At 39.8% G+C, this 24,846-nt stretch overlaps 2 protein-coding genes across 3 annotated transcripts in view; both read left to right on the top strand.

The window, feature by feature from the left end:
* uba2 (ubiquitin-like modifier activating enzyme 2) overlaps nucleotides 1-9,649 on the top strand; it is a 23,952-nt gene extending 14,303 nt beyond the window's left edge. Inside the window, exons 9-17 of the mRNA XM_010766740.1 lie at nucleotides 2,082-2,181; nucleotides 2,939-3,087; nucleotides 3,257-3,350; nucleotides 3,520-3,632; nucleotides 4,372-4,527; nucleotides 5,739-5,835; nucleotides 6,390-6,495; nucleotides 6,625-6,767; nucleotides 8,463-9,649. Coding sequence (XP_010765042.1) covers nucleotides 2,082-2,181; nucleotides 2,939-3,087; nucleotides 3,257-3,350; nucleotides 3,520-3,632; nucleotides 4,372-4,527; nucleotides 5,739-5,835; nucleotides 6,390-6,495; nucleotides 6,625-6,767; nucleotides 8,463-8,689 — 1,185 coding nt within the window. The 3' untranslated portion in view covers nucleotides 8,690-9,649. The remainder of the gene's footprint in view (nucleotides 1-2,081; nucleotides 2,182-2,938; nucleotides 3,088-3,256; nucleotides 3,351-3,519; nucleotides 3,633-4,371; nucleotides 4,528-5,738; nucleotides 5,836-6,389; nucleotides 6,496-6,624; nucleotides 6,768-8,462) is intronic.
* A 1,635-nt stretch (nucleotides 9,650-11,284) lies between these two features.
* ca5a (carbonic anhydrase Va) lies at nucleotides 11,285-23,348 on the top strand. Of its 2 annotated transcripts, none has more exons than XM_010766737.1 (7): nucleotides 11,285-11,750; nucleotides 15,522-15,719; nucleotides 16,841-16,959; nucleotides 19,961-20,056; nucleotides 20,146-20,208; nucleotides 21,074-21,232; nucleotides 21,694-23,348. In XM_010766737.1, the coding sequence occupies exons 1-7, from the start codon at nucleotides 11,609-11,611 to the stop codon at nucleotides 21,856-21,858; spliced, it is 942 nt and encodes a 313-aa protein (XP_010765039.1). In that variant the 5' UTR covers nucleotides 11,285-11,608; the 3' UTR covers nucleotides 21,859-23,348. The 2 variants fall into 2 exon arrangements, with proteins under 2 accessions (XP_010765039.1, XP_010765040.1); XM_010766738.1 differs by lacking the exon at nucleotides 11,285-11,750 and adding an exon at nucleotides 15,164-15,384.
* The last annotated feature ends 1,498 nt before the right edge of the window (nucleotides 23,349-24,846 follow it).

Below are 24,846 nucleotides of genomic sequence, written 5' to 3'. Positions count from 1 at the left end.
GTCATTCCAGGAGTTACTTAATAAAGGGCATGGAGTGTAACTTTAGTCTACAAGAAATACGATATTTGTTGGTTCCTGCAACTAGGAGACCCACCTCACGACGAAGGATGGAAGTGACCTGATTGTTACCGATTAGGGTTTCGACATGACGAAAAAGCGAACGCAATAAGCGGCGGCCAGGTATTGGGGGGGAGGACGCGTATTGTTTACGCTTGGCGGGTGATGATAGTCACACTAATATTTCCAGAGATGTGTCTACTAATTGTAACGTAAGGTGACAGTACACGCGTGTTTTGTTTGATCCGTATGACACTGAAGTGACGATTGAGAACCGGCAGTCCGAGACTAACATAATGATGACTACTATTACACGTACAAGTAGGACCTGGAAGATAACATCGGCGGATTCAAGACTGGACACGGGACTACAGTTAGAAACGCAGTGTTACTAGACTCAAAAGGACTGGAAGACGAGAGCATTTCGAAAATCCAAAAGAAATGTACATGTTACGATCTTCGTATTGTTGTGGCCACAAGAGAACACTCATTCACAAAGGGGCCATGTGTCTTTGTGGTTATGGGTTGTTTGTGTATGAGCGCTCGAAGGGGTTAGTCAGTTATGTTTGCCTTCTTACACAGAAGCCCAGTTACACTGGACAAAGTATCTCGTCAGTGTAAAAGAAAATCGTGCTTATTGTTAAATAAGAAAATGATGGCAGCTTGTATGTAATGAAAAGTTTAGCGGAGACACCAGTGTAGTTATCTAATATAAAGCACAGATAACATTGATGCTTTACGATCAGCTCACGACCGCAACTTAATGTGTCACTCACGAAGTAGAGGACTTGTGGTGTCCCTACCGCTGGACTTTGCGCTGGTTCACCCATTGTATCCAACTCGCGAGGCAGACTTTACTATCCAATGAAAATCGAGAGCTAGCTCAAGCAATCACGTCAATACCGACTCAAATCGAAAATTTGAAATTCGACCATCTTACGCTCCAGCATATCTGATTAAGGTATACTACGACCCCACTGATAGCGAACATGGAAGTACACCAAGAAGCAGTCGCGTCTACGAGAAGGCTTGTTACGACTCTCCATAAAAAACACGAGCATCACTTGCACATGTCCACCCCAACACACACAACACAAACACACACTACAAAATAAGACACGAACTGACGGACGCAGACATGGCTAACAGAACAATAAAAACAAAACAGACAGGTAAAGAAGAGAACACCAACTAGACGTCTGGCAGGCACGCTCCGAAACTCAAGCTTCGGCCCACATGTAAACCGCCTCCTGTGACACATGCGCACCCGCTCGTACAACTGAATATACCTAACATCCTCTAATCCGTGTGCCCGTCTCACCCGCTCGTCCCTCATCGACTTCCCGCGGAGAGTGTACTTGAAGCCTGGAGACGACACCTTCCCAGTCCAAATTCGTCATCGACGCAAAGACCCGAAAGAACATCTGCAAGACCACGAGAAAGGTAACGCCAATTTTGAGCGAGCTTAGGCCTAAATCCCTTTGCATAACTGGCGTATTAATTTCGCCTTTGTAGAACTCGTTGAAACCTGATCTCTGCTACTCGAATTGTTGAAACCACTCGCAAGTCGCCCCAACCACTCTCACGGCTCCACTATCTCCGAGCGCCGTCGCTCCTCCGGGTCCCCAATTTAACCCCCCCCCACGCCCGACAGCCTCATTCGGGGCTCGTGCTCACAACAGTCCACCTACAAGCCGTCTCTTTCTCGCTCTTCCTCCACAAGACGCCACCAGACCATTAAATATGTAATTTACAACAGCTGTAAGATGCTTGAAAATGCACCTTGAAAATGCTTGAAAAGTGCTTGAATTTGACTTTGGAAAAGGTGCAAGAACCCTGTTTACAAATGAACAAAAATGGGTTAATTTGGCCCCACATGTGATGGTAAACTTAGTAAGATTCTCGAGCAGTGGATTAAAAGTTGTCTCCTGCCGATTTATTGTTAATATTTACATACAGCATTTCTGCAAAACAGGTGGTTAATACCAATACAGTAACAAGCTTTGTTCTGATTTGCTCCCCAGCTTTTCAAAGACGACATCAGGTACCTGCTGACCATGGACAAGCTGTGGAAGAAGAGGAAAGCCCCGACACCTTTGGACTGGCACCAGCTGAGGAACAGTGGTACGTTTGTTTACATATCAATGTCAGAGGCAACTTGACAACTACCTGTTAGTTAAATGGTTAAAGTTAGAGGCTTGTTTGCTGCTTGCTCATTCCACTTTGTTGAGAACCTCTGTTCTCCCAAAAATGGCAGTAACTGTTGCATTTTAAGCAATAAACCAAAATCCTAAATAATCACAATCAAAATAAGAAACGTGGAATGGCTTAGCAGCTATAGGTGTGAGTGTTGTGCGTTACAAAAGCCAAACATGTTAACTACTTGAAAAACAACAACTTGTCTGTCAGGAAAACAGTGAGCATGTATCTGGAATGCAAACTGTAGTTTAGCTTTAGGGTGAGCAGAAGAGTTTTCCCTCACAAACAACATGGAACCAGATCTGTTATTAAATGTATGTGCAGAGAAAAAAGCTTTTATAAAAACGGTACCACATGCTGCAGAAAAGGAGATGGTGAATCTTCTGAAGCATTTCACAAATGATGTTAACTTTACAACTAGACAGCTGTTTTAAGTTGGTTACTTCATGCTTAAAATGGGGTTTACTTCTGTGTTTCTGTTTGTACTTTCAGATAGGGCTGGCAAAAAGAAGTCATTGCAATCATTTTTTACTGATATTGCAATTGCTAATATAATAATTTTAGAGAGAAAATATTAGTTCTGTGTTTGACACGCACACCTCCAACAACATCAGAGGTCTGTCACTGGCGTTAATTTGTTAACATTTCTATGTTCATCCAACTTGTTGGTATGTCCCGGCAGGTCCTAAGGAGGAGTCTGTGGGCTCAGGTTTGAAGGACCAGCAGGTTCTGAGTGTTTGGAGTCTTTGTAAGATGTTCCAGCACAGCGTGGAGACCCTCCGCACAATGCTGCAGGAGAAAGGAGAAGGAGCCGAGCTGGTGTGGGACAAGGTAACGCACCAACACAGACTAATGAAAAGTTATTTGAGAAACCATAGAGTAACAAACACCCGTCTTTATAGGTCGATATGATATCAGCTTCACGTCTCAATACACAGCCATACTGAAATGTTAGTGACACACAGATACATGAGCTTTCACTGCCTCCTCTTGCTCTCAGGATGACGCCCCAGCCATGGACTTTGTTACCGCAGCAGCCAACCTTCGTATGCACATCTTCAGCATGAACACGAAGAGTCGCTTCGACGTGAAGTGTACGTTTATTGTCTCACATCTGGAATCAAATCATTAATGTAGAAATGACCTCGTTTGATTTAATAATGAAAATGTTCTTAATTGGTTTTACATATCTCAATTGCATTCTATAGTTGTAGTGCACATTCAGATGCCCCTAATTCAAAGTTTTGTCTTTGTTTGTTTCAGCCATGGCAGGGAACATCATCCCAGCTATCGCTACAACCAACGCTATCATCGCTGGACTCATTGTGCTGGAGAGCTTGAAGATCCTGTCTGGTGAACTGGAGTCCTGTCGCACGGTGAGTACCAGGGCTGGTTATTCCAGTCAAATGTCACAGCCTAAGATAGTCACCTGTGGTTAAAACATGTTTATTTAACTACACTATGCTAATGGTTAAACGGTTTAGAACTAAGAAAGATAACCTGAGCGAGATCTAAAGGAGCGGCCTGTCACTAAAAAGACAGTGGTTGGTCCACCTTAAAGTGCAGCCTACCTTAAGTAAGCATGAGTTGTTGCTAACTTCAGAGCTAACAATCAGCAGTTTCGGAAGGCAGTCTTGAGGAGCAGTAGCATTTTGTTCACTGATAAATAAACTGTACACGCAGTGCTTTGTTAACAGCTATATTCTTTATTTATATTTGACACAATTGGCAGCCTTGCATACATTGATAGATTAACACTTACCTTATAATAAAACTTAATCAATTGAATTGGCTGGTTAATGTTATTGATGAATCCATGTTTTTTTCCCCCAATGTCTCTGCCATTGTTGGCCTCTTTCTGCTAATGCGTTCCCTTGCTGAAGCAGTCTGTGGCTGAGTAGTCTTCCATAAGCAGACGTAAATTAAGACTTTCCTTTTAGTTCTTGCTTTTTTTCGTAGGCAGATCATTAAATAAGCACATAGAATGACAAACTGCCAAAAAAAACCTCTGGCGTACTCAGCCTTCCAGCAATATATTCCTCCAATCTCCAAACTCTACTGCTAGCTCTGTGTTTTTCCACCTTTCACATTGGTCTTTGTTTCCCTCTTGTCCAGATCTTCCTGAATAAGTGTCCCAGCCTCAGGAAGAAGCTGCTGGTCCCATGTATCCTGGATCCACCCTGCGCCAACTGCTACGTCTGCGCCAGCAAACCCGAAGTCACGGTCAAACTGAACATCCACAAAACCACCGTCCTCTGTCTGCAGGACCGGGTAATACGATGAACCTTTTTTACACCAACATGAAGGGGTGCTTTTGTCATTTATACACAAAGATCTTGAACACAACTGAGTTCTAAATTATGCCAACTCTTGTTTATTAAAAGTATTACAACTTTCCACCGCTTCAGTTCAAACTGAACATTTCTCCAGGTCATAGCTCCCACACTACACATGATGTTCTTACTTTGCTCTTGGATGATTCTCAATTTCTTTTTGTAAGACCCAAATATGGGGCATAGCCTGTATTGCTTGAGGAAAAAAGCTTGAATGCAATTGTTGGCCATGAAAATCTCAAAGTACCAGGCCCTGCCAACACACATCGAAATAAAAAATGTGCAATAAAATCTAGTCATACCATTTTGCAAGAATAAATAAGCTTCTGTATGTACATAAAACATAGCTTTAGATAAAATGGAATGTAAAATTAAATGCTGTACATTAGAATAAATATTGTATACTGATGACAATATATAGAGATGTAGATATTTGGAATGTATAGATAAACGGTGCATTATAGACATATGCGAGTGGTGAGCTCAGGAGAACAGTCTTACGGTTTGTAGAATCATTGAGGATATAATCTACAGTACATTGTCTTTATCGAATGAGGAATTATTGTTGTTGAATTGTAACAATTGCCTAGATCAGGGGTGTCAAACTCAAGGTCCGGGGGCCAAATCCGGCCCGTGACTTCATTTTCTGTGGCCCCACAAGAGCTTGCAATGAATATAATATGTTTATTATACGGTTACATGCCGATTTACAGAAGCACGTTGCCAATAAACTACATGTCCTAAAATGCATCTCAAATGAGACTTTTTTTCTCAGAATTTGACTTTTTTTCCAGAATTTGGCTTTTCTTTTAAAATCATTTTGTGACATGAACACTGAAGAGACTTGCAATTATTTGCCCCAGACTTCTTCTTTCAGACGTAGTTAATTATGTAGTTATTACCTTATCTGATAATAATCCAATACAGAGGCAAAAATGTAATATAATACATTATTTTATATATATATTAAGTATTTATGTATTTTTTTATAGTCTTAAAGTTACAACCAGCCCTTTGAGTGCAGCCATAATGCTAATGTGGCCCGCGATGAAATTGAGTTTAACCCCCCTGGCCTGGTGTAATGTATATGCTGTAAATGTTTATTATTGCCCTACTTGTGGTTGACTGGATTTTGTTTGCTTTAATCAGATCCTAAAAGAGAGGTTCGGCATGGTGGCTCCAGATGTTCAGATAGAGGATGGGAAAGGGACCATCCTCATCTCCTCAGAGGAAGGAGAGACAGACGGTAAGGAGGAAGCGGGAAACGCAATGCATCACATGCAGCAATTCTTCATCTCCACAACAGAGGGCGGTCTGGCTGCGTTTGTTAATAAATAATCTAAAAACACATTCTGGCCAAAAAGGGGGAGGGAAAGAGGAAATAACAAATAAAAAATGTTTGCATCTCTGTTGATGTGTGATTAGACAACTGTCTACATGCTCGGTTTTAGAAGAGTTTGTCATTTCAAATGTATAATATAAAAAGAGCAGCTCTGGATTTCATCCTGTAGCCTGGCACTGACAGAATGAGTGAGATGCTCATCAGAGAGAATGATGTTCAAAGTAATGAAACAATAACAACTTTTATTTTTTTTAAAGTGGGCATTGTTTATAAATGTAACAAGAACGCACATCAAATTCAGTTGATGATGAAAAAAAACTGGAAATGTATTTGGGTTTGATTTCCTTTAAATGATTTGGTATTCCTGTATGACAGAATGGATTATGCCTACATGTCAAGAACTACAAATACATGTTTTTAGGTGTGGGTGTAACACCATTCCTGTCTGTCCTCCACAGCCAACAACCACAAATTTCTCGCCGATTTCGGGATCCGCAATGGCAGCCGCCTCCAAATCGATGACTTCCTCCAAGACTACACACTCCTCGTCAATGTCCTGCACACGTATGTCCCTCTGTGAATGTGCTTTGATGAATGAAATGCATTGTGAACAGTCAAATGTGTTACATTTGCATGATTTGTTTTGAATGGTGACTTAACAGAACAACTAACAAAGTCTGTCTTCTTTGGCAGTGAGGAACTGGAGCGGGATGTGGAGTTTGAAGTCGTAGGTGAAGCCCCGGACAAAGCTCCGCCCCCTCAGCCAAACAAGGAAGAGGTTAACAGCGTCACTAATGGCAACAAGGACTCCGCCCAGCCATCCACCTCTTCTAAAGGTCAGCATGAGACAAACACTTCATTTATTTCTAGTTTAATATGGTATTAAGTGTCTTTGTTAAATTCACTGAGCAGAAATGTATAAGCTATATTTCTTCTTTTTTTTTTCAGTGAGTGTGTGTACTGGCCTTTATTTTATGTGCAGATATAAGAATCATATCTGTGAATCTAAAGTCCTATCAAAAACCAAGTGCTTTGTAATAGCAATTGACAACTCTAGAAAGTTATGCGTCTGTTTTCTCTTTTACTGTAACAATGGCAAGGTAAACAGTAAAATAAAGCTTTTATGTTACAAACTAATCCACTAGGGATTTGCTCTCTCTCCAATTTGGTTTGCCAACACCTTCCATTGCATTCAAGAAAGAAGTTATGCTAGTTTCAAGGTGGCCTTGGTTAATGTATTTTTCCTCTGTGCCATCACCCTCAATGCATACACAGACTGGTCTCATTCAGATTAGGGGAGCTGCCTTTTTTTTTACTTGAAAATATACATCAATTTAGTATTTATTTTTTTAAGTATCTGATTCCAGTAGTTTAAATGTTTTCTTTTTCTACATCTCTTTGACAGAAATATAGCCATTTGAGCATGTTATCTTGGGTTTTGCGAAAAACTTATCTGCTTATTTTTTTGTTTTGTTTTTATAGACCAAACGACTCATAGACTCGCTAAAATAACCTTCCTTGCCAGAAGGTGGTACAGGTTTGCAGATGGAGGACTGCAGTTTGACACTGCCTGTACTGAGGCTCTGTCATAGGATGATTTAAGCTTGGCGTGATGCATGACCTCTTCTTGAGTCTTAAGTCGTCTTTAGCTGATCTACAACAACACAAAATAATTGCTGTGGATCTACAAAAACATAACTTTTATGAAGATTAATAGAGTGGTGCAGGGATGACGTATTAACCCGGATGTAAGCTGCGCATGGCTTCCCTCGACAAAAAGCAATGGGATTTCTCCACAGGATTTTGGAAAATAGCTCGAAATAAGGTCTCTGGAAAACAAACCTGTTTGATAAATGCACGTTTTGTTCAGCCGGATAATATCAACATTTCTACCCTACTTTTATAATTTTCGAATCATAAATCTAATCGCCTGAAGCAAAATGCTAACGTTATGCTATAAACAAGCTACAGCCGAGTACAGCAGGGCCGCACGACTTCAACGTCACGCCAACTTAAGATCGATATTCAAACATACAGATTCTAAATGGTATAAGTTGAAGCGTTTGTTTTAACAGTTAGCAGGAGGCAGGTACTTGCTTTCATGCAGAACAGGAAAAACAAACTTAGAGGAGTGTTTACGTGTTCGGAGTAATGACGTACCACGTCCTCGGCAACTTCTGTAGTCCTATTCAGCCACTTGTTAACAACCATCGTTTTTCAGACACGTAAACTCTTCAAAAGTCACCAGTGGGGTCACTGCTGATGTATTTAATGTCGTAGAACAAAACATGATCTGTCTCTTCAATGTGTGTCAACCACAGACCTTATTTCCAGCTATTTTCCAAAAACCGTTGACTCTGAGACGAGAGAACCGGAAGTGGTAAAATGCTAACTCATTTCCGGGTTTTAGGACTCGTCACTGCACCACTCTATAGCAATTAGTTGTTTGTTTTGAGCATTCTGGTGTTGGTGGAAACAAATAGTAGTTGTTTCTTCACCATCTGTAAACACTGTTGTCCTCCACCTTTCAGCTCCGGCAGACGATGATGACATCATGATCGTTGAATCTGATGAGGAAGGGGCGTCGTCCAGCTCGGCAGCAGCAGCACCATCCAGCGGCACCAAAAGGAGGCACTCAGACGCAGAAACCGGAGAGTCCTCCAGTAAACGTTTACGAATGGACCAGTCGGGTGCAGCTGCTGCCCCTACCGATGATGATGATGATGATGATGATGATGACATCATCGCTCTGGACTAACCCCTCCTGTCTGAAGGACTGAGAACTCTTTGAACGCTTACCGTTTTGACTCGAGACTGACAGGTTTGAATAAAACACCTCTTTTATGAAGAACAATTTACTGCCCTGCTTCATCTTTCGACACCTCCCCCCCCAACTCTGTGTTTGTGCTTTCATACTCCAGCCGTTCTGACATGATGCTGTAAATAGACTTTACATTTTTAAATGTTTTGAAAAAAACGGTAAACTTTTGTTATCCATATTATTCACTGGTCCCTATAAAATGCTTCTCTCAAAAAAGAAAGGAAAAAAATGTTTTTGTGGTCTTTTTTTATAAGCGTACTGTATTTTTCAGTCAGGGTGTTTTGTGGTCAGGTAACAAAAAACCAAAACATTTTCTTGGATTGTAATGATGATTGGTTGTAAAGGGACGGTGAGACCCAGGGTTCTGCAGCTTGTGCTACTGTAGGTGAGATACAGATGGAAAATGGCCATGATGTTCAGGGGGTTGTTGGTCTGCTACCTCTTTTCTAGAGGTAAGGTGTTTTGGATGCAATTTCGTAATCATGCCTTCCAAAACTATGCAACAATGAGGCGTCCAGCTTTTAGAAAAGCAAATAAAAGTGACAAAATAGTTTAGGTGTATCCTGAAGGCTAATGATACAGGCTAGTAGTAGTTTAATGTTAACATGTTACAGTCACTTTTTATTAGCATAAATTGGTTATTTTTAAGCAAAGAAGCATTAAGAAAGAACCAGCAAGAAGTGGTTTGACCTGAAGCAGTGGTTGCTTTCATACTGTAGAGGAATCCTTCACTGAAGTAACATGAGAACCTCTCGCACAATGCACAGCAGTTGAGCTCCTGCGGTCTTCTCCAGTCCATCTCCTGTTTCAGTGTCCATCATTTCATATTTCATTGTGATCTGACTTGTTTTTGAAAGGCTAATGCCACTGGACCAACAATAAACTCAACAAAATGCAGCATGTAGTCTTGTTTATTTGACTCACTTAAAATTTAAAAGGCCCTATTATGTTTTTTTGTGTTTTTCCCGTTCCTGTAGTGTGCATGTAAATGGTCTGTAAAGTCTGAATTGCTCGATTGGACTCCTTTTTTACTTTCATAATATAATGACATCACTATGTAACACTCTTGTTTCTATTGGCTAGCGCTCTGACACATTGTGATGAGCTTAGAGGCGGGACATATTTTGGCAGATGACTAATCCCAACAGCTAACCAATCGGAGCAGACTGGGCTCTGGTTTCAGACAGAGGGTGAAAAGAGGTTGCTACAGCACAGGCAGTATAAGAATAATAAAGATATTTTGAACATTAAAGCATGGAGACAGACATGTCCCAGTAGAATACAGATATGAACATGAGCAGAATAGAGCCCCTTAAGTAAAAAAATCCTAATCATTTGGCATGTTTTTACTATACTAAATATCCATCCTAATATTATAAACCGGAGCGGGAAAGTTTTCCTTAGAGCTGTTTTCTATGCCATAAGCGCTTGTTTATCATGACTATGTGAAGGTTCAGAGAAAGATCTAAAGTAAACACTAATATCACATGAGTCTGTTTCTTGTTCTGATCTATTTGTTAGTTTCAGGGATTAAAGTCTGACAGTCATGTGGTCAGCTCGGTACAGAGCGTCACATTCTTGAGAAGAGTAACCTTTATGCATCACTACATCCCTCCACACAATACACACTACGATAAACAAGCTTGATGATAAATTGTTTACTTAGTTGAAATGCAGAATAGAAATTCACAATGGAAACAAAACTAAAAATGGTAAACATAAATACGTTTCATGGACCAACGCAGAAAATATTCTCAGGCTTTTCTTTTCAAAATAACCTTTTCAAAACATGACTTTACTTGCTCTTCATTTAACGATACATAAATGTAAAAATATAATTACTTTATCAGAAAATCTAATTATGATTATATTAAATATTACACATAATATAATAAACTATCCCACCAGTCTGTATTACACCATTACACTTAACAGCTGCCTTAACATCATGTATTTCAACTACTTGCAATATTTCTATGTAATATTGTAATGATACTTATGTACCTTACCTGCAGTACAATTTTGAATGAAGGACCTTACCTTACATGTAATGTAGCATATTTACAGATTATGTACTTAATTAAAAGCAGCATGGTCCTGTAATTTGACAATTTAATTAGCACACCACAATCGGAAAGCAGTGTTAAAAAACAATAATTAAACATTTTTTGGAAAGTAACAAGGGAATTAAAAAGATAAAAAAACAACGTTTGGCTAAAATGGATAAAAAAACAAAAGGCCTTATGATGTACTTCGGTAGGCTATATATTGTTAATAATAAGTCATGTTAATAATTACAACTAACAGTAGTTTATTGTGCTGATGAAAACTATTGTCGAATATGTCCATGTACAATTAATTTGGATAAAATCAGATCCCACCTGTCTGTATTTAATCTGTCCTTCTTCTTCTTCATCATCATCATCATCACCATTTACGCCCCTCAGTGCAGGCCTCTGATTGGTCAGCTCTGTTGCCCCCCTCCCCTCACTTCAGCGCTGCGGAGCAAACAGTTTTCTAACGGCCGGGCAATTTTATCGTTTATCGATTTGATCCGTCACTGACGCTATTTATCCCAATTAAATGACGCCATAGCTTCAGGATAAACAGGTTCAGGGTTTCTGCGGTCACATTTTTAATGTGTGTAAAGAAAAGCCTGCCCCTTCCCCCGCCTCCCGGACACACGGTAGGAGGGCAGACTGCGAGCAGAACAGGCAGAAGATTGTTTTGTTGTGAACTGACTGTTTACCGAGAGCAAACTTTAGTACTAACAGCTAACGTCAAATAAAACAGCGCGCGGAAAAAACAAGTTTTGCATCCGCTTGTTGCAAAGCTATTCACGTTAGCTTTATCAATATGGTGACTTTGTCATCCGTAATAAGACCTTTCGCCTCCCAGCTTCACCGACAGCTCGTCAGACACGCCAACCGTCACCGGATAACGCCCGTCCGGAGATGCAACCTCGCGGCATGTTCCAGCAAATATGTGCTGTCACAGAGTAAGTACTATTATAAGTTAGTTGTGCACAAGGGGTATGTTTTACGAGCGTAAAAACACAGCAGCTCATTATCAAACTGCCTTCAAAGGGAGCATTTTAACCTCGGATATGACTGTAAACAGTGGCAGGTTGTGTATAAGCATGGAAGTGGTGTGGTTTTTGGTCGAATTGTGTGTCTTAAGCCTACAGGGCCCTATCATTGTTGCTCACATAACATCCGATAATGGTCACTTTTGTTGTCATCTGAAAACGTGCATTAGGAGCATTGGAAAGCCCGGGCTGGACCTCCGGATCAGTGTGTTGACTGAGCTTTGTGTGAGATAGACCCAGGCTCCAGGGTTTCCGAACAGGAATTGTTGTCCTTATGTATAGGGATCATTTGAAGCCCTTTCACCTAAATAGGGGGCCAGTATGTCAAACCACTGCATTATGTATTGTGTGTAGAAGTGGGAAAAGTAGTCAGTTTTAACTATTTGTATTTACCAAAAAAGTGAAATAAGTACAAAAGTATACTTGCTTTAGTAAAGTAGATATATTAAATTACTGGATTATTGATACATTAGTGTCTTTAATATCTAAGCAGGTTAGGTTGGAGCTCATTTGAATTACTTCGAATACTGCTGGTTGAAACTTTTATTTATATGATTTTTTACAATATTGTAATATTTTGTATTCACTTATAGTCTGAATCTGTAAAAATAATTAAAAGCTGTCGGATACATTTAGAGGAGTAATAAGCACAATACTGGCTTCCAAAATGTAGTAGATGAATAGAAGTACAAGGTAGCATAAAAGGAAAATACTCAGCACTTAGTTACAATGAGTAAATGTACTCTATTAGATTTCACCACTGGTGTCAGGAAAGTTTGTTTAAAATTATTATTATTTTTGTGTGCAATCTGAAAAAATTACCTCACACTTTTATTAGTTTATGACTTTACTGACTTAGTCACATCTTCAATGTACAAATCCTTATTGAGGTTTGTTTTCCACATGTCTCTAGTTATAGTGCACAGAACCGAGATCATGTGATACACGTAACATAACATGTTCAAATGAAATGTTTATTTGTGCAGTTATAGCCCAGTAAGTCATGATGAAACATGTTTTATTCAACATGGAGAGCCAGTCTTTCGTTTTTTATGCATTTGACATGAGTCATTCTCCTTTAGAAAATGTTGTTCCCATGGAATATACGAGACTCCGAAGCTCGTCCGACAAGTCCTAACAACTTCCTCACCACACCCAGTGACAAAAAAAGAATGAAAAGATGAAACAAATATGCCAGTGCAGCTGAGCTTTAATGTTCAACCGTAATCATAAACAGAGTTCATATTTAACTTTTACAAGGTTTTTGTATTGGGCACTCTCTGTCCAAAGCTTTATGGATTGTTGGCTTATGAATTGGGCAATAGAAAATAGTTTTTTCGAAATCCTTTGGCCTACCTTTTGCCTTCTGCTTTCCCCACTTCCCAGGTAACAACATGTGACTTACAGGAAAGGAACAGTCTGTGCGTCCCTGATGTAGAGAGGCATGTCAGCATTTCAAAATGCCAGGTGTAAGGTCTGAGCACCTCTTATCCTCAGTCAGCCATTGATTTTCATTACATTTCTATACCGTGGGCTTTGCATATACATACAACATCATTTAAACTATAGTTACCATCCCTTTAACACGTTTAGGTGCAGGGCACAACATTATCACCATTTACCAGATAAATGGTGATCAAATATGCATGTTGCTATTTGCATCACGCACTCATGGCTGTTGGACACAAACGTTTATTTTGCACTTTTTTTTGTTGGTGTTTTGTGTCATTGTGGGCTATGTTTGAAATCAACAAGAAGGTCTGCTATATAGCAAGCATATTTAATTTGTATATGATTTTGAGTTCAATATTACAAAGCACCTAGTGAATCTTTTATAACCTTTCACACGCATTCAAGCATTTCAGAGTTGCCGGTTAGCCTAACCTGCCTGTCATTGGTTGGAAACCGGAGAATCCAGACTATAAAGTATGAACATAAACTTATTGTCCTTTTGAATTGTTCTTAAACCTACATTGTCGTTGCATGGTTTTGCATTGAAGACTGTTCAAATATGTCTGCTTGTTTGCCTGCTTGATGTTCATACTGAACCGATCATTGTTAACAGCAGTTGACTGGAATGTAAAAACTAAAAAACATTATAAATTCAAACTCAGGCTTTGGAAAATGGTGTCAAGTAATGTGAGTGTTCTCATTCAAACCAAAGCCTTGTGCTAAATGGCTCAACACATTCCACTCCCTGCTTCCAATCAGACGAAAAGCATTTTTTAAATTTACATTTATTTTTAGGTCTCTTCTTTGTAAACTCTGAATCATTAATTATTGTGGTATCAAATGTTTCAAGCCAACATTTTGTTGATGCAGCTTCACATTAAAAACGTTGTTAAATTTTTGAAGCAGCTAATGGCCGTATAATTTCTTCACCACAAAAGCATAGAAACGTTGTTAATGGGGATATCAAAAAACTATAATAAAAAGAAGAATATTTAGTCATCCTTGCAAGATATGGACTTATTCAACAAACACTTTTTTGTTTTAACATTATACTAAAAGAAGCACAAAGGCAGAACTGAATACACTTAAACATCTGATTATTTCCCCCAAAACACTGTTATCCAGCTATTCACTTCATCACATCACAGATTTTTTCATGACTATATTGAGTGAACAAGCATCTTGATCATCGGCCCAGCAGAGCTGATGTTTAATGGAGGAAGTAAACGTAGTTTCTGGTTATTGTGGCTGTTGATGTAGACTCAGCTGGTGTTTCAGATCTAGTTATCCACACATCTGGGGATCATGTGGCGCTATCAGGAAATGTGACACCGTGACACTGACACGCCACGATTCAGCTCTGCGGCTGATTCATCACCCAGCAAACGAGCATGAATTGGCTTTGCAAGCAGTTATTTTGTGTCTGTGCAATAGCAGAGTCCGGTAGCCAACTCTCCCAGGAGGAGCCGCTGAAATCTGATCAAGACGAAGGTCAGCTCCCAGTCGGACTTGTTCAGCTCGGCTCTCAGTGGAAACCTTAAGCCCTGTGACGGATGAATGGACATGAAAACAAAAGACTGAGCTGCCTTTGTGTCCTTTGACAACAACACCTGAAGGATTTTTTTGTAGAATGTACAACCTTTTACTCAATTTTTACCGTAATGTTTTTTTTGGTGGATTTCATAGGATAATGAAATGAGAAGGAGGGAGGAAAGGAAAGTGAGCGGAGTTTGGTGTAATTAGGAGTCAGGACGTTGACAGACATTGACCCGAGCCGGCAGTTTGACTGGCCAGAGGTCCCGGTCGGATTCCCCCGCTGTGGAGGGGAGCTGGGGGCGTGCCAGGACATTCTGCATGTCAGATTCTGTACAGCCAGCCCACTTCTCTCTTATTTTGTAATTTCCTTTTGAGAGGACTAGAAGGAAGTACTATTACTCACTTCTTCCATATTCATTCAGTTCCTTTAAACAGCTCAAGGAAGAAGACGGGCCTGTGTGTCTAGCACTGAGTCGTTTTTATAATATTTATTAAAGAGTTTGTTTTAAAATGGACTGTTGTAGAATGAAGGAAGCAGCAGAGCACAACATGAAAAGTAGGCGTCAGCTTTTTTCAGTTTGTTGTGTGTCTTCTTGAACAGCAGACACGAACAAGAAGAAGTCCTGGCTGTTTGTTTATTCAATATGACTTTTCTCTTTAATTGACTTCCTTCTTCTCCTTTCTCTCCTCCAGTGCATCCCATGTGGCAGGAACCCCTCGCGATACCAGGAGGCGATCGCCAGTCTCCCATCGACATCGTGGTCCGGAAGAGCGTCTACGATTCGGAGCTGAAGCCTCTGGTCACTGATTACGACCCGCAGACCTGCCAACAGATCTGGAACAACGGCTACTCCTTCCTGGTGGAATATGATGACACCACAGACAAGTCCAGTAAGTACTCTTCTGTGTCTCCTAGGTCTAAATCGTCTTAAAACATCTCAAGATGTGTTAACATTTACATCATCTTCCCTTTAAATCTGATTCAAGGACATTTCAGTATGGGGAATGCATGTTTTAATTCACAAGAAAGGATTATCCACCCCTTAAAGAGCCTTCTGTGTGTTAGAGAACCCTGTCATCAATGCTACACTTAAAGCTGTTGATAAAAAGCAGAATCGGTCTGGTGACTGTCATGTGACTCCCGTGATCTCAACAACTACCATATTCTATCTTTAAAGTGATGTTAACCACTGGGCTCCACTCAAAACTCTACATAACTTTCCAAAGCATACAAACTAATCACAAATGCTTTTTAAAGGTGTCACATGCCCTCAGTCTGTGCATAAAGAGCTTAGTGTGGTAGTGAGAGAACAAAACAGGTTAACAATGTTGAGAACAGCGTTTTATCTCCAATTAAACACAAAGGAAACAATGGAGGGATCAAGGCATGCCAGCGGGTACTTTAAGTACAATCTTTAATATACCACCTTATCTTTCCTTTCCTTATCTTATCTGTCGGTAGTATTACTGGAATGTACAGGGGTAATGAAAAGTCATTGCCAAATAGGAGATAATTGTCTCTGCTATACAATATGTCCTGGATTCAACCTATTCCTTAGCGTGCTCTGTGGGATCATTTCCTCCATTTAGAGGAGGAAACAGATACTAGACAGACATTTGATTCTTTTGGATGACGAGCATGTTCTTTTAAAAGGATTGTGAAAGCTGTTCATTGTTTCTTCTAGGTTAACAGCTGGGGTTGGGGGTGCGCTAACACAAATGCAACACAATAAACTGCTCTCAAATGTTAAGTTTCTTCTAAAATGTACACTACTTGTCTTTTAGCTGACAGTTTTTTCAAGAGACATTTTCGGGACACTTTGAAATGTTGACTGAGGATCAAACGGCTCACTATCCGATTAGTAGATGCCTATTTACCACGAGCAGCAGTCAAACCACAAACCTTACGGGGGTTTGAATTGGCCTTTAACAATATTATATACAATTATGGCAAACCCGCCTTTATGGTGCACTGATCCGTGTGTTCTGATCCGAATATCTTTCTGGTGCAGCGGTGAAAGGTGGCCCTCTGCAAGACAAATACCGGCTGTGCCAGTTCCACTTCCACTGGGGGGAGAGCAACGCCTGGGGGTCGGAGCACACCGTGGACAGGAAGCTGTTCCCTGCAGAGGTAGGTACCGTGCTGTATCATGCAGCAATACATTAACACACAGCAGGTAGTGAGCACCAAACATATATCCTTCCTGCAGGGAGGTCTGATTCAGCATACTTCTGTAATATTACCGATAAGAAAAGGATATTTGCTGTAGAATAACTTGATTCAAAATAAATAGAACCCACGAAGCATATCTATTCACTTTTATTATAATCATATTTCATACCCTTAAGGCATTTATTTTATCTGCCTCGCAATATTGTGAGCATGTCCAGGAGGTGTACACAATAATAAGAACACTTTGCAGTATAAAACTGTGGTGCAGTGATGATGTATTTTGTGGGCCGGACCGTGAGGCTCCATCAACAAAAAGCAATGAGATTTTTCCATTGGGTTTTGAAACATCGCAGAAAATAAGGTCTCTGGAAAACACACGTTTATGAAACCTTCAGGTTTTATTCACCAGGATAATCTCCACATATTTACTCCACTAATAAGGTTTTTGTTGCATAAATGCAGTCACCAGAAGTATAACGCTAACGGAAAATGGGTGGGCCCATATGACCAGTTGGAGTTATGGGCCTGCCAGCACAAGACCACATACATGACCCTAGTGGCTAGTGGAATTTTCCATTCATTGCCTTCGTCAGCTCTTGCACTCTCTCAGTGTTAAAGTCACTGCATTTCCTAACTGAACAACACGGTTGAGTTTAAGCTATATTGAAACAGATGAGCTAATTTTAGCAGTGAGGGATACCATTGTGCATGGACACAGCTAATGGCCTAGAATAGCTATATATATATATATATATAGTCTCAGCAGCATCTTTTTACCCTTTTTTGTACCCGCTGTTTCTTAAAAAAAGCTCAACTGCTTGCTGCTGAGCAATATAAATATGACCAATTAGAGGGTCATTGGTTCGATGCCCACCTCTTTGGCAAGACACTTAAAGGGGCTTTTTTTTTTTTTTCCCTTTCCTGTTTCCTGTTATTTAGGTTTGAGTTGATGTAAATGGTCTGCAAAGGCTAAAATCCCTGTGTGTGTGTCCCTCTAAAGGGAGTTTCTCTCCCACACCCCCACCCCCCCTGCCTGAAATTCCTCCATTTGACTCCATTGTTTACTTATCCAACATAGTGACATCACTACGTAACACTCGCAATTCTATTTGCTTCCGCTCCAACACATTGTACGGGATAGGCTAAGGGGCGGGACATCTCTAAGCAGTTGACCAATAACAACAGAGCCGGCCAGCGAACCAATCAGAACAGACTGGACTCTGGTTTCAGACAGAGGGTGAAAAGAGGTACTGCAGCACAGATAGTATGTCACCATGTCAGTTATAAAACATTTGTACCGTACATACAAATGCGCTGTGACGTGTATACCAGGTGTGTGTGACCAGGTCATCGAGAGGAGAACAAGTCAGATAGGTATTTAAAAACACAGCTATTTCAATAATGGAGAGAAGAAAAAAACAGTTAGTGCCCAAATCGTCTCCTAAGGGTTAAAAGAAGAAAGAAAAATGCTGTTTAAACATCATAGGTGTTGACTTACTTTACAATCTCATTTATTTTCTATTCATGTGTCCTTCTGGAAATCTCTGGCAAAATACTGAGAGTTGTGATTCAGGCATGTCTTTTACCAGCGGTATTTCTACATTTTCCTTTATATCAATAAATCTAAATTCAAACATAGACTGTTTATTTTCTCTCAGTGTGAGGGACATGAAACCAGTTATGTTGCCTAACCCCACATATGAACACTGAATATCTATTTTCACGTTGTTCCATTAACTTTAGGACACTTATGTAACACAAGGTTGCACTGACTGTCCGTGTGTTCCTCGGCAAAGCTCTTGTTGTAGCAATGGGAATGTGTCCGTGTCATAGTTGTCATCACTCAGCAGTCTTTGTGTGTGTGTAAGTGTGTGTGCAGAGGATCAAGTTACAGTCCTGTCTGACAGCATTGAAGCTGTCAAAGACACTGTGCAAATGATTAGTGCTGTGGGTAAATCTAATTGGGTTACTTTTATGTATTTTTCCGTACCCGGTTTATAGAAAATGACTTATTTAGATGTTTGTTTTTTAGTTTATTCATCCATAGTTAGGGCTGCTCAATTAATAGTATTTAAATCTCGATTTTGGCTTGCAACGATTACTAAAATAACGTAATAGAAATAAAACTATTATTTATTTTATTATTTTTTTAAATGTAATTGTTTTTTTATTTTGTATTATTTTTTTTATTGTTTTTTCAGTTGAATTATACTTAAAGTTCAGGGTAATCAACTGTTAAAAACATACTGTTCACATTTTTTTTTTCAATAAATTGATGTTTTCAAAGTAAATGGATAATCGTTTTTAATAATCGTGATATCAACTATTGACCAAAAATAATCGTGATTATGATGTTTGCCATAATCGCACAGCCCTAGTCATAGTCGACTTTTGACTGGTAGTTTTGAATTATGCACAAACAGATCTGCTGCTCTTCTACACATGCACTGAATTTGTCATAAATATATGGTATTTTAGGTATGTTTTAGAATGAAAAAGGTCACAGGAAAAGGTCAAGCTTCTTCATGTAAAGCCCCACAAGTGAAATTAAACAATAGCTATACAGTATGTTTCTTTATCTAAAACAATGATATAGCTTGGGCTGTTATTGCCTGTTCTGTTTAATTTATTCTCCATTTATTTAGCTTTCAGTTAGGACAGAATGATTGGGCTAGGGTTTAAAAGATCAAGGCTATGGGATACACACACACACACACACACACACACACACACACACACACACACACACACACACACACACACACACACACACAGAGAGAGAATTGTAATCTGCAACACTGCTTTTGTACATTGTATATACTTTTTACAGTTACATTTTGTTATTACTCTCTGCTACTTTCACTACTTTAATATGTTCACTTTTTTTATAGTGCTACTACTTGTTATTTTAAGATTGCTGATTTCTGATGATGTATTTGTGACCTGCGTGTGTTTTCAGCTCCACTTGGTGCACTGGAACTCTGATAAATACAGTTTGTTTGAGGAGGCCGTGATGGAGGAAAACGGGCTGGCTGTCATTGGAGTCTTTCTGAAGGTAACGCAGACATGTTTCACTCGATAACCTGGTGTGTTTTGCATATGCAGCTTTAAACTGACAGGTTAATGAGTCTAATCCTTGTGTAGGTGGGAAAGAGACACGAAGGGCTGCAGAAACTGGTAGACGCCCTGCCTGCTATCAGACACAAGGTTAATGCACACACACACACACACACACATGCACACACACCACATTCCTGCTTTTTGAAGATAACATTCTGATGCCTTATATAGATATATTGACCAATATAAAATCTATAAAAAATCTGATGCGGTTTGGTAGCACCTGCGCCCTCTGGTGGTTCAGTAAAGACACCCAGAAGCTATATTCACAAGCAAAATCTCAAACTTAAACAAATCTATCACCTAATTCCTGTTTGCCTATCAATAATAGACCAATTCGATCCGTCATTGAATAACCGTTGAGATGTAATACTTGTGACGTTGAACAAGCACAGTGTCAGTGTTTCAAATACCAGGAACTATAATGCGAAATACATTAATACATTATTAATAGTTATTAATTAATCTACCAGTTTAGAATTGACTGATCTTGATGCTTAAACAGCCTAGGAGTTACTAGTGTGTAATGAAAATACATTATTTTCAGAAATGTACTTCATATATGTTTATATGTTGTTGGTTGTACATGTTTGCCCTTCTTTCACATCACTGCTAATACACTGCTTATCTCTAATATTGTCTGATAAGGCTGTTGTTTGTCCGATAAAAGGAAATGCGACAGTTGTATATGACATATTTATACTGGATAATGATGATTGTATTACTTAGATAATATCTTCATTCTTCTATGGTTACCGCCTGTGCTGTAATGATAATGACGTTTTTCACGGATACATGAATGAGTATAGTATAACAGGAGATATGGATAGTATAGTGTTTTATCTTTTAAATATAAGACCTTCTGTGTGCACAGTATGTGTCTGCTATGATTTTGCGTGTCTCATGCCCGTAACATTAAAATCATTTCTTCAATGTCTCTGTGTGTTTGCAGAACAGTGTGGTGGATTTTAACCGGTTCGACCCAGCCTGTCTGTTACCCAGCAACACTGACGACTACTGGACCTACCACGGCTCTCTGACCACCCCCCCTCTCACTGAGTCCGTCACCTGGATGGTGATGAAGCAGCACATCGAAGTCAGCCATGAACAGGTGTGTGTGAGATTTAAACTAATTATCTTTAGTTCTTGCATGTCCATTCTTTATGTTTTAAACATGGTGAACATAATGCAGCATTTAGATACATATTTTCCTCAGGAGTTGGCACAAAACAGAGCTAGAAGGAGATTCATTATTTACATTTGACAGGAGTCAAGAAACCTAAATGCTAATGTTTCTCTTTGGCGATCTTAAGTGTTTCTTTCAGTAGTGGTTATATTTTCAAGGTAAAAATGAAGAAGCTTATCAGCGGTCCTTTTCAGTAGAGCATTGCAACAATCCTCACCAGCAAGGGGTGTGCCCAGCTATTCTAACAATGAAGGGAGTAACACTGAGCTGTACAAACCTGCACGGCAGCATGTTGTTCCTTAAGATGTGCACCCTTCTACAAACAGGATGAGCTAAATGAGCCTGTGTATATTATGTTTTTCTGACTGTGTCTCTTCCTCCTTCAGCTGGCGGTGTTCCGCAGCCTTCTCTTCACCTCAGCTGATGAGGAAGTGCAGAAGGGCATGGTGAACAACTTCCGCGTGCAGCAGTCTCAGTGCGGCCGCACCGTGCGCTCCTCCTTCTCTCCCTTCCTGCAGGAGGCGCCGTCGGCTGAAGAGGACAAACACTGACGCTGCTGGAGCCAGAACACACAGTAAAACACACCTTTACTCTGTGCCCGGACTCTGCTTTCCTTTTTTACTCTGTCACCACAAACACCAATTTTTAAGCTTGATGACGTTTCATCACAGGATCTTCAGTTTTACTGCAAATGGATTTATTTTTTAATACAAACCATTTTTGATTTTGGTGCGGACTAATTCGCAAGAAAGGATGGTTGCTGTGGGGGAAATACTTTGTTTAACTGACTTTTCTTTAACAGACATCCTATTTATTCTACATTAACAGTCCATTAGTTACAGCACATGTGGGTTTTACCTTCAGCTCAGCGTAGAACGAGCTTATGAAACAAATCAGCAGCACCATGTGCTGGCTGCAGTCTGTGCTACACCTCTCACTTCCTCTGTGATGTTTATATCCATAAAATGATACAGCAGGAAGCCCAGGAGATGTAAAAATAGAAAAGGAGTTATCACTGTTATACGTGTCTCTCCAGTAGAATACACAATATATCATCAAGGGCTTTTAATCCTGTATGGCGGGTTGTTGGGTTTATCGTAGATGTTATCATGTATACATTAATAAGATGATTAGAATGTATGTTTGTAAATGTGTTACAAAGAGATGATACTGTGTACAGGACATCTGACATTCAGAAACCCTAGTTTCTTACAGTATGTGACGTTCAAACATCCCTCACATACAGAAGGGTTTTAAAAGAACCATTACTTTGCGCACAATAATGCCAGGTCACTGTAGCACATAAATGCATTTTAGGAAAAAGCTGATTGAGAGAAGCAGTTCCCTCCCAATATCCTTCTTTCTTTCTCTTCTTTTTTACTGAAGTTTAAAGTATTCAAACTACAGTGCCTTAAATATTCCGAATCACTGCCATGAGTTTCACCAATACAGGACTTCAGGACACTGGTAGAGGAATTGTTTAACCCAGTGGTTCCCAACCTTTTTCAGTCAGGCCCCCCTTGTGTAATTGGAAATATTTCCGAGCCCCCCCTAATCTGGTTCCCACCGAGATTGGTAGAATTAATTGTATATAGTTGTACAAACATTACATTTTCTCTGCTAATAATAACAAGATAAAACGGTCCAACTATAATTTTATATTTTATTATGGATTGAACATGAACCAAAGTGCTTGTAATGGCAGATGACCCTGTGCCACTGTGAAATAATGAGGCCTAATTGAAACAATTACAATCGATCTGGTTCTTTAACAGTATTTTTATTATAGGTTCTTTCTGTTCTTTTTTAGGGGGAAAACTAAACAAAGTAGAAACAGAATTCACATTGATTCATTTTATGCATAGTGTGGATTATGGGCTGCGAGCACAAATAACATAGTCCTACCTGTAGTGGTGGTAGTAAGTAGATTTACTCAAGTACTGTGCTTATATTGAGGTACTTAAGTATAGGGATGGGTACCGAGACCCGGTATTAAACGGGCCCCGGGGCTGAATTATTAAACACCGTGGTACCGTTAAACTCCGACGTTATCGGTCTTTGTATCGGTAATGGAGACATGTAAAAAATATATGTCATTTTTTATTGCTACACAAACATTATATTGCAGTTTTAGTGTCGCCAACTCCGTTTCTAATGTGCAAAAAGACTACAAAATGCGTCTATGATTATTTTTTGTATTTTCGATCTTTCCAATCCAGACGAGAGATTTCTCTCCCCCGTCTGTGTGCGAGGGGGACATGGCGATAAGAGAACCTTTAAAGGACCGGACCGATAAGCGGTATCGATAAATGTAGTAGTACCGTTTGAACCTTAATGATACCCATCCCTACTTAAGTATTTCCACTTTTGCTTCTTTGTACTTCTGCCCCACTACATGTATTTAATACCTTTAGTTACTTTACAGATGTGGATGAATGATGTGAAATATAATCAACTCTTAAATCAGACTTTAGTTACACCTGGAGTAAATTCACAAGCTACCCTGCAGTGCAGTATACTACTTTTACTTAAGTACTTGATCTGAGTACTTCTCCCACCTTACACGTAATTGGGGCAACAGAATTCCGAGTTAAGGAAGTTGAAAACGGTGCATTTCTCAGTATGAATATGATGCCTTTTGGCCAGCTGGTGGACAGATTGCTCGTGTTTCCGCGAAAATACTTATGGCAAACGAGCATTGACCACATCGAGCCTTGTAGATTGTCACTTTTGAACGCTATGTTCTCCACCGGCAGATCTCTGTGTGCATGGTGCTGCAGCGAGTCTGTGAGCGAGCGCCCCCCCCCACACACACACACAGACGAGAGAGAAAGAGAGATCTCCGCACCGAACACGTTACATGTCAAGGGAGATGTATGCCTCATCATACTTTGTTGATTTGGGCATTATAGCTGAAAGACTTGTCGTGGGCTCATCCACTTTTCTTTTAACTGCCGGTTGTGTTAACAATGTTTGTTTATAACTTCTTCCCAAGCTTCACGTGCCCCCCCTGCAATAGCGCTGTGCCTCCCCTAGGTTGGGAACCACTGGGTTAACCTGTGGATAAGTAGCTGTTCAGGTCCTCTCAAGTCTATTTCTGGAGGGAACTGCTGTCTCTGGTTTGGTTGGTTGAATGTTGTCTTGTTCACAGCTGTCTGTTTAATGTTTGTGGCTGAGATGAATCAAAGTGAGATGGTTAAACAAATTGAAAAGTTACTGTTAATTAAAAAAAATAGTATTTTACTGTAACGTAGAATCTCGGAACTAGTTTAAATTTCTTCAATCTTTTTAAATTGAAGTCAAACTGACAGATGACACAGTGGGACCAACTGACTACAATTTCCTTGTGAATCACAACGCCTGTCAAGCACTTGGTTTATATTGGCTTTCACTGCTTCCCAACTAAAAGTAATCTCCCATTCAGGATTTCTTTCTGGGGAAATGAAGCCTCTTCTTGGGGTTTCTTTTACACATCCTAACCCAAATTAGCATCTACTATTAGCAGCGGCTACTACAATTCCAAGCCTTCGTGATTTTAT

Source organism: Notothenia coriiceps, unplaced genomic scaffold (genome assembly GCF_000735185.1).
Source record: "Notothenia coriiceps isolate Sejong01 unplaced genomic scaffold, NC01 NC01_scaffold00003526, whole genome shotgun sequence".
In the NCBI taxonomy this organism is placed as follows: Eukaryota; Metazoa; Chordata; class Actinopteri; order Perciformes; family Nototheniidae; genus Notothenia; species Notothenia coriiceps.
The sequence above is the reverse complement of the archived record's forward strand: the minus strand, read 5'-3'. Positions and strand labels throughout refer to the sequence as shown.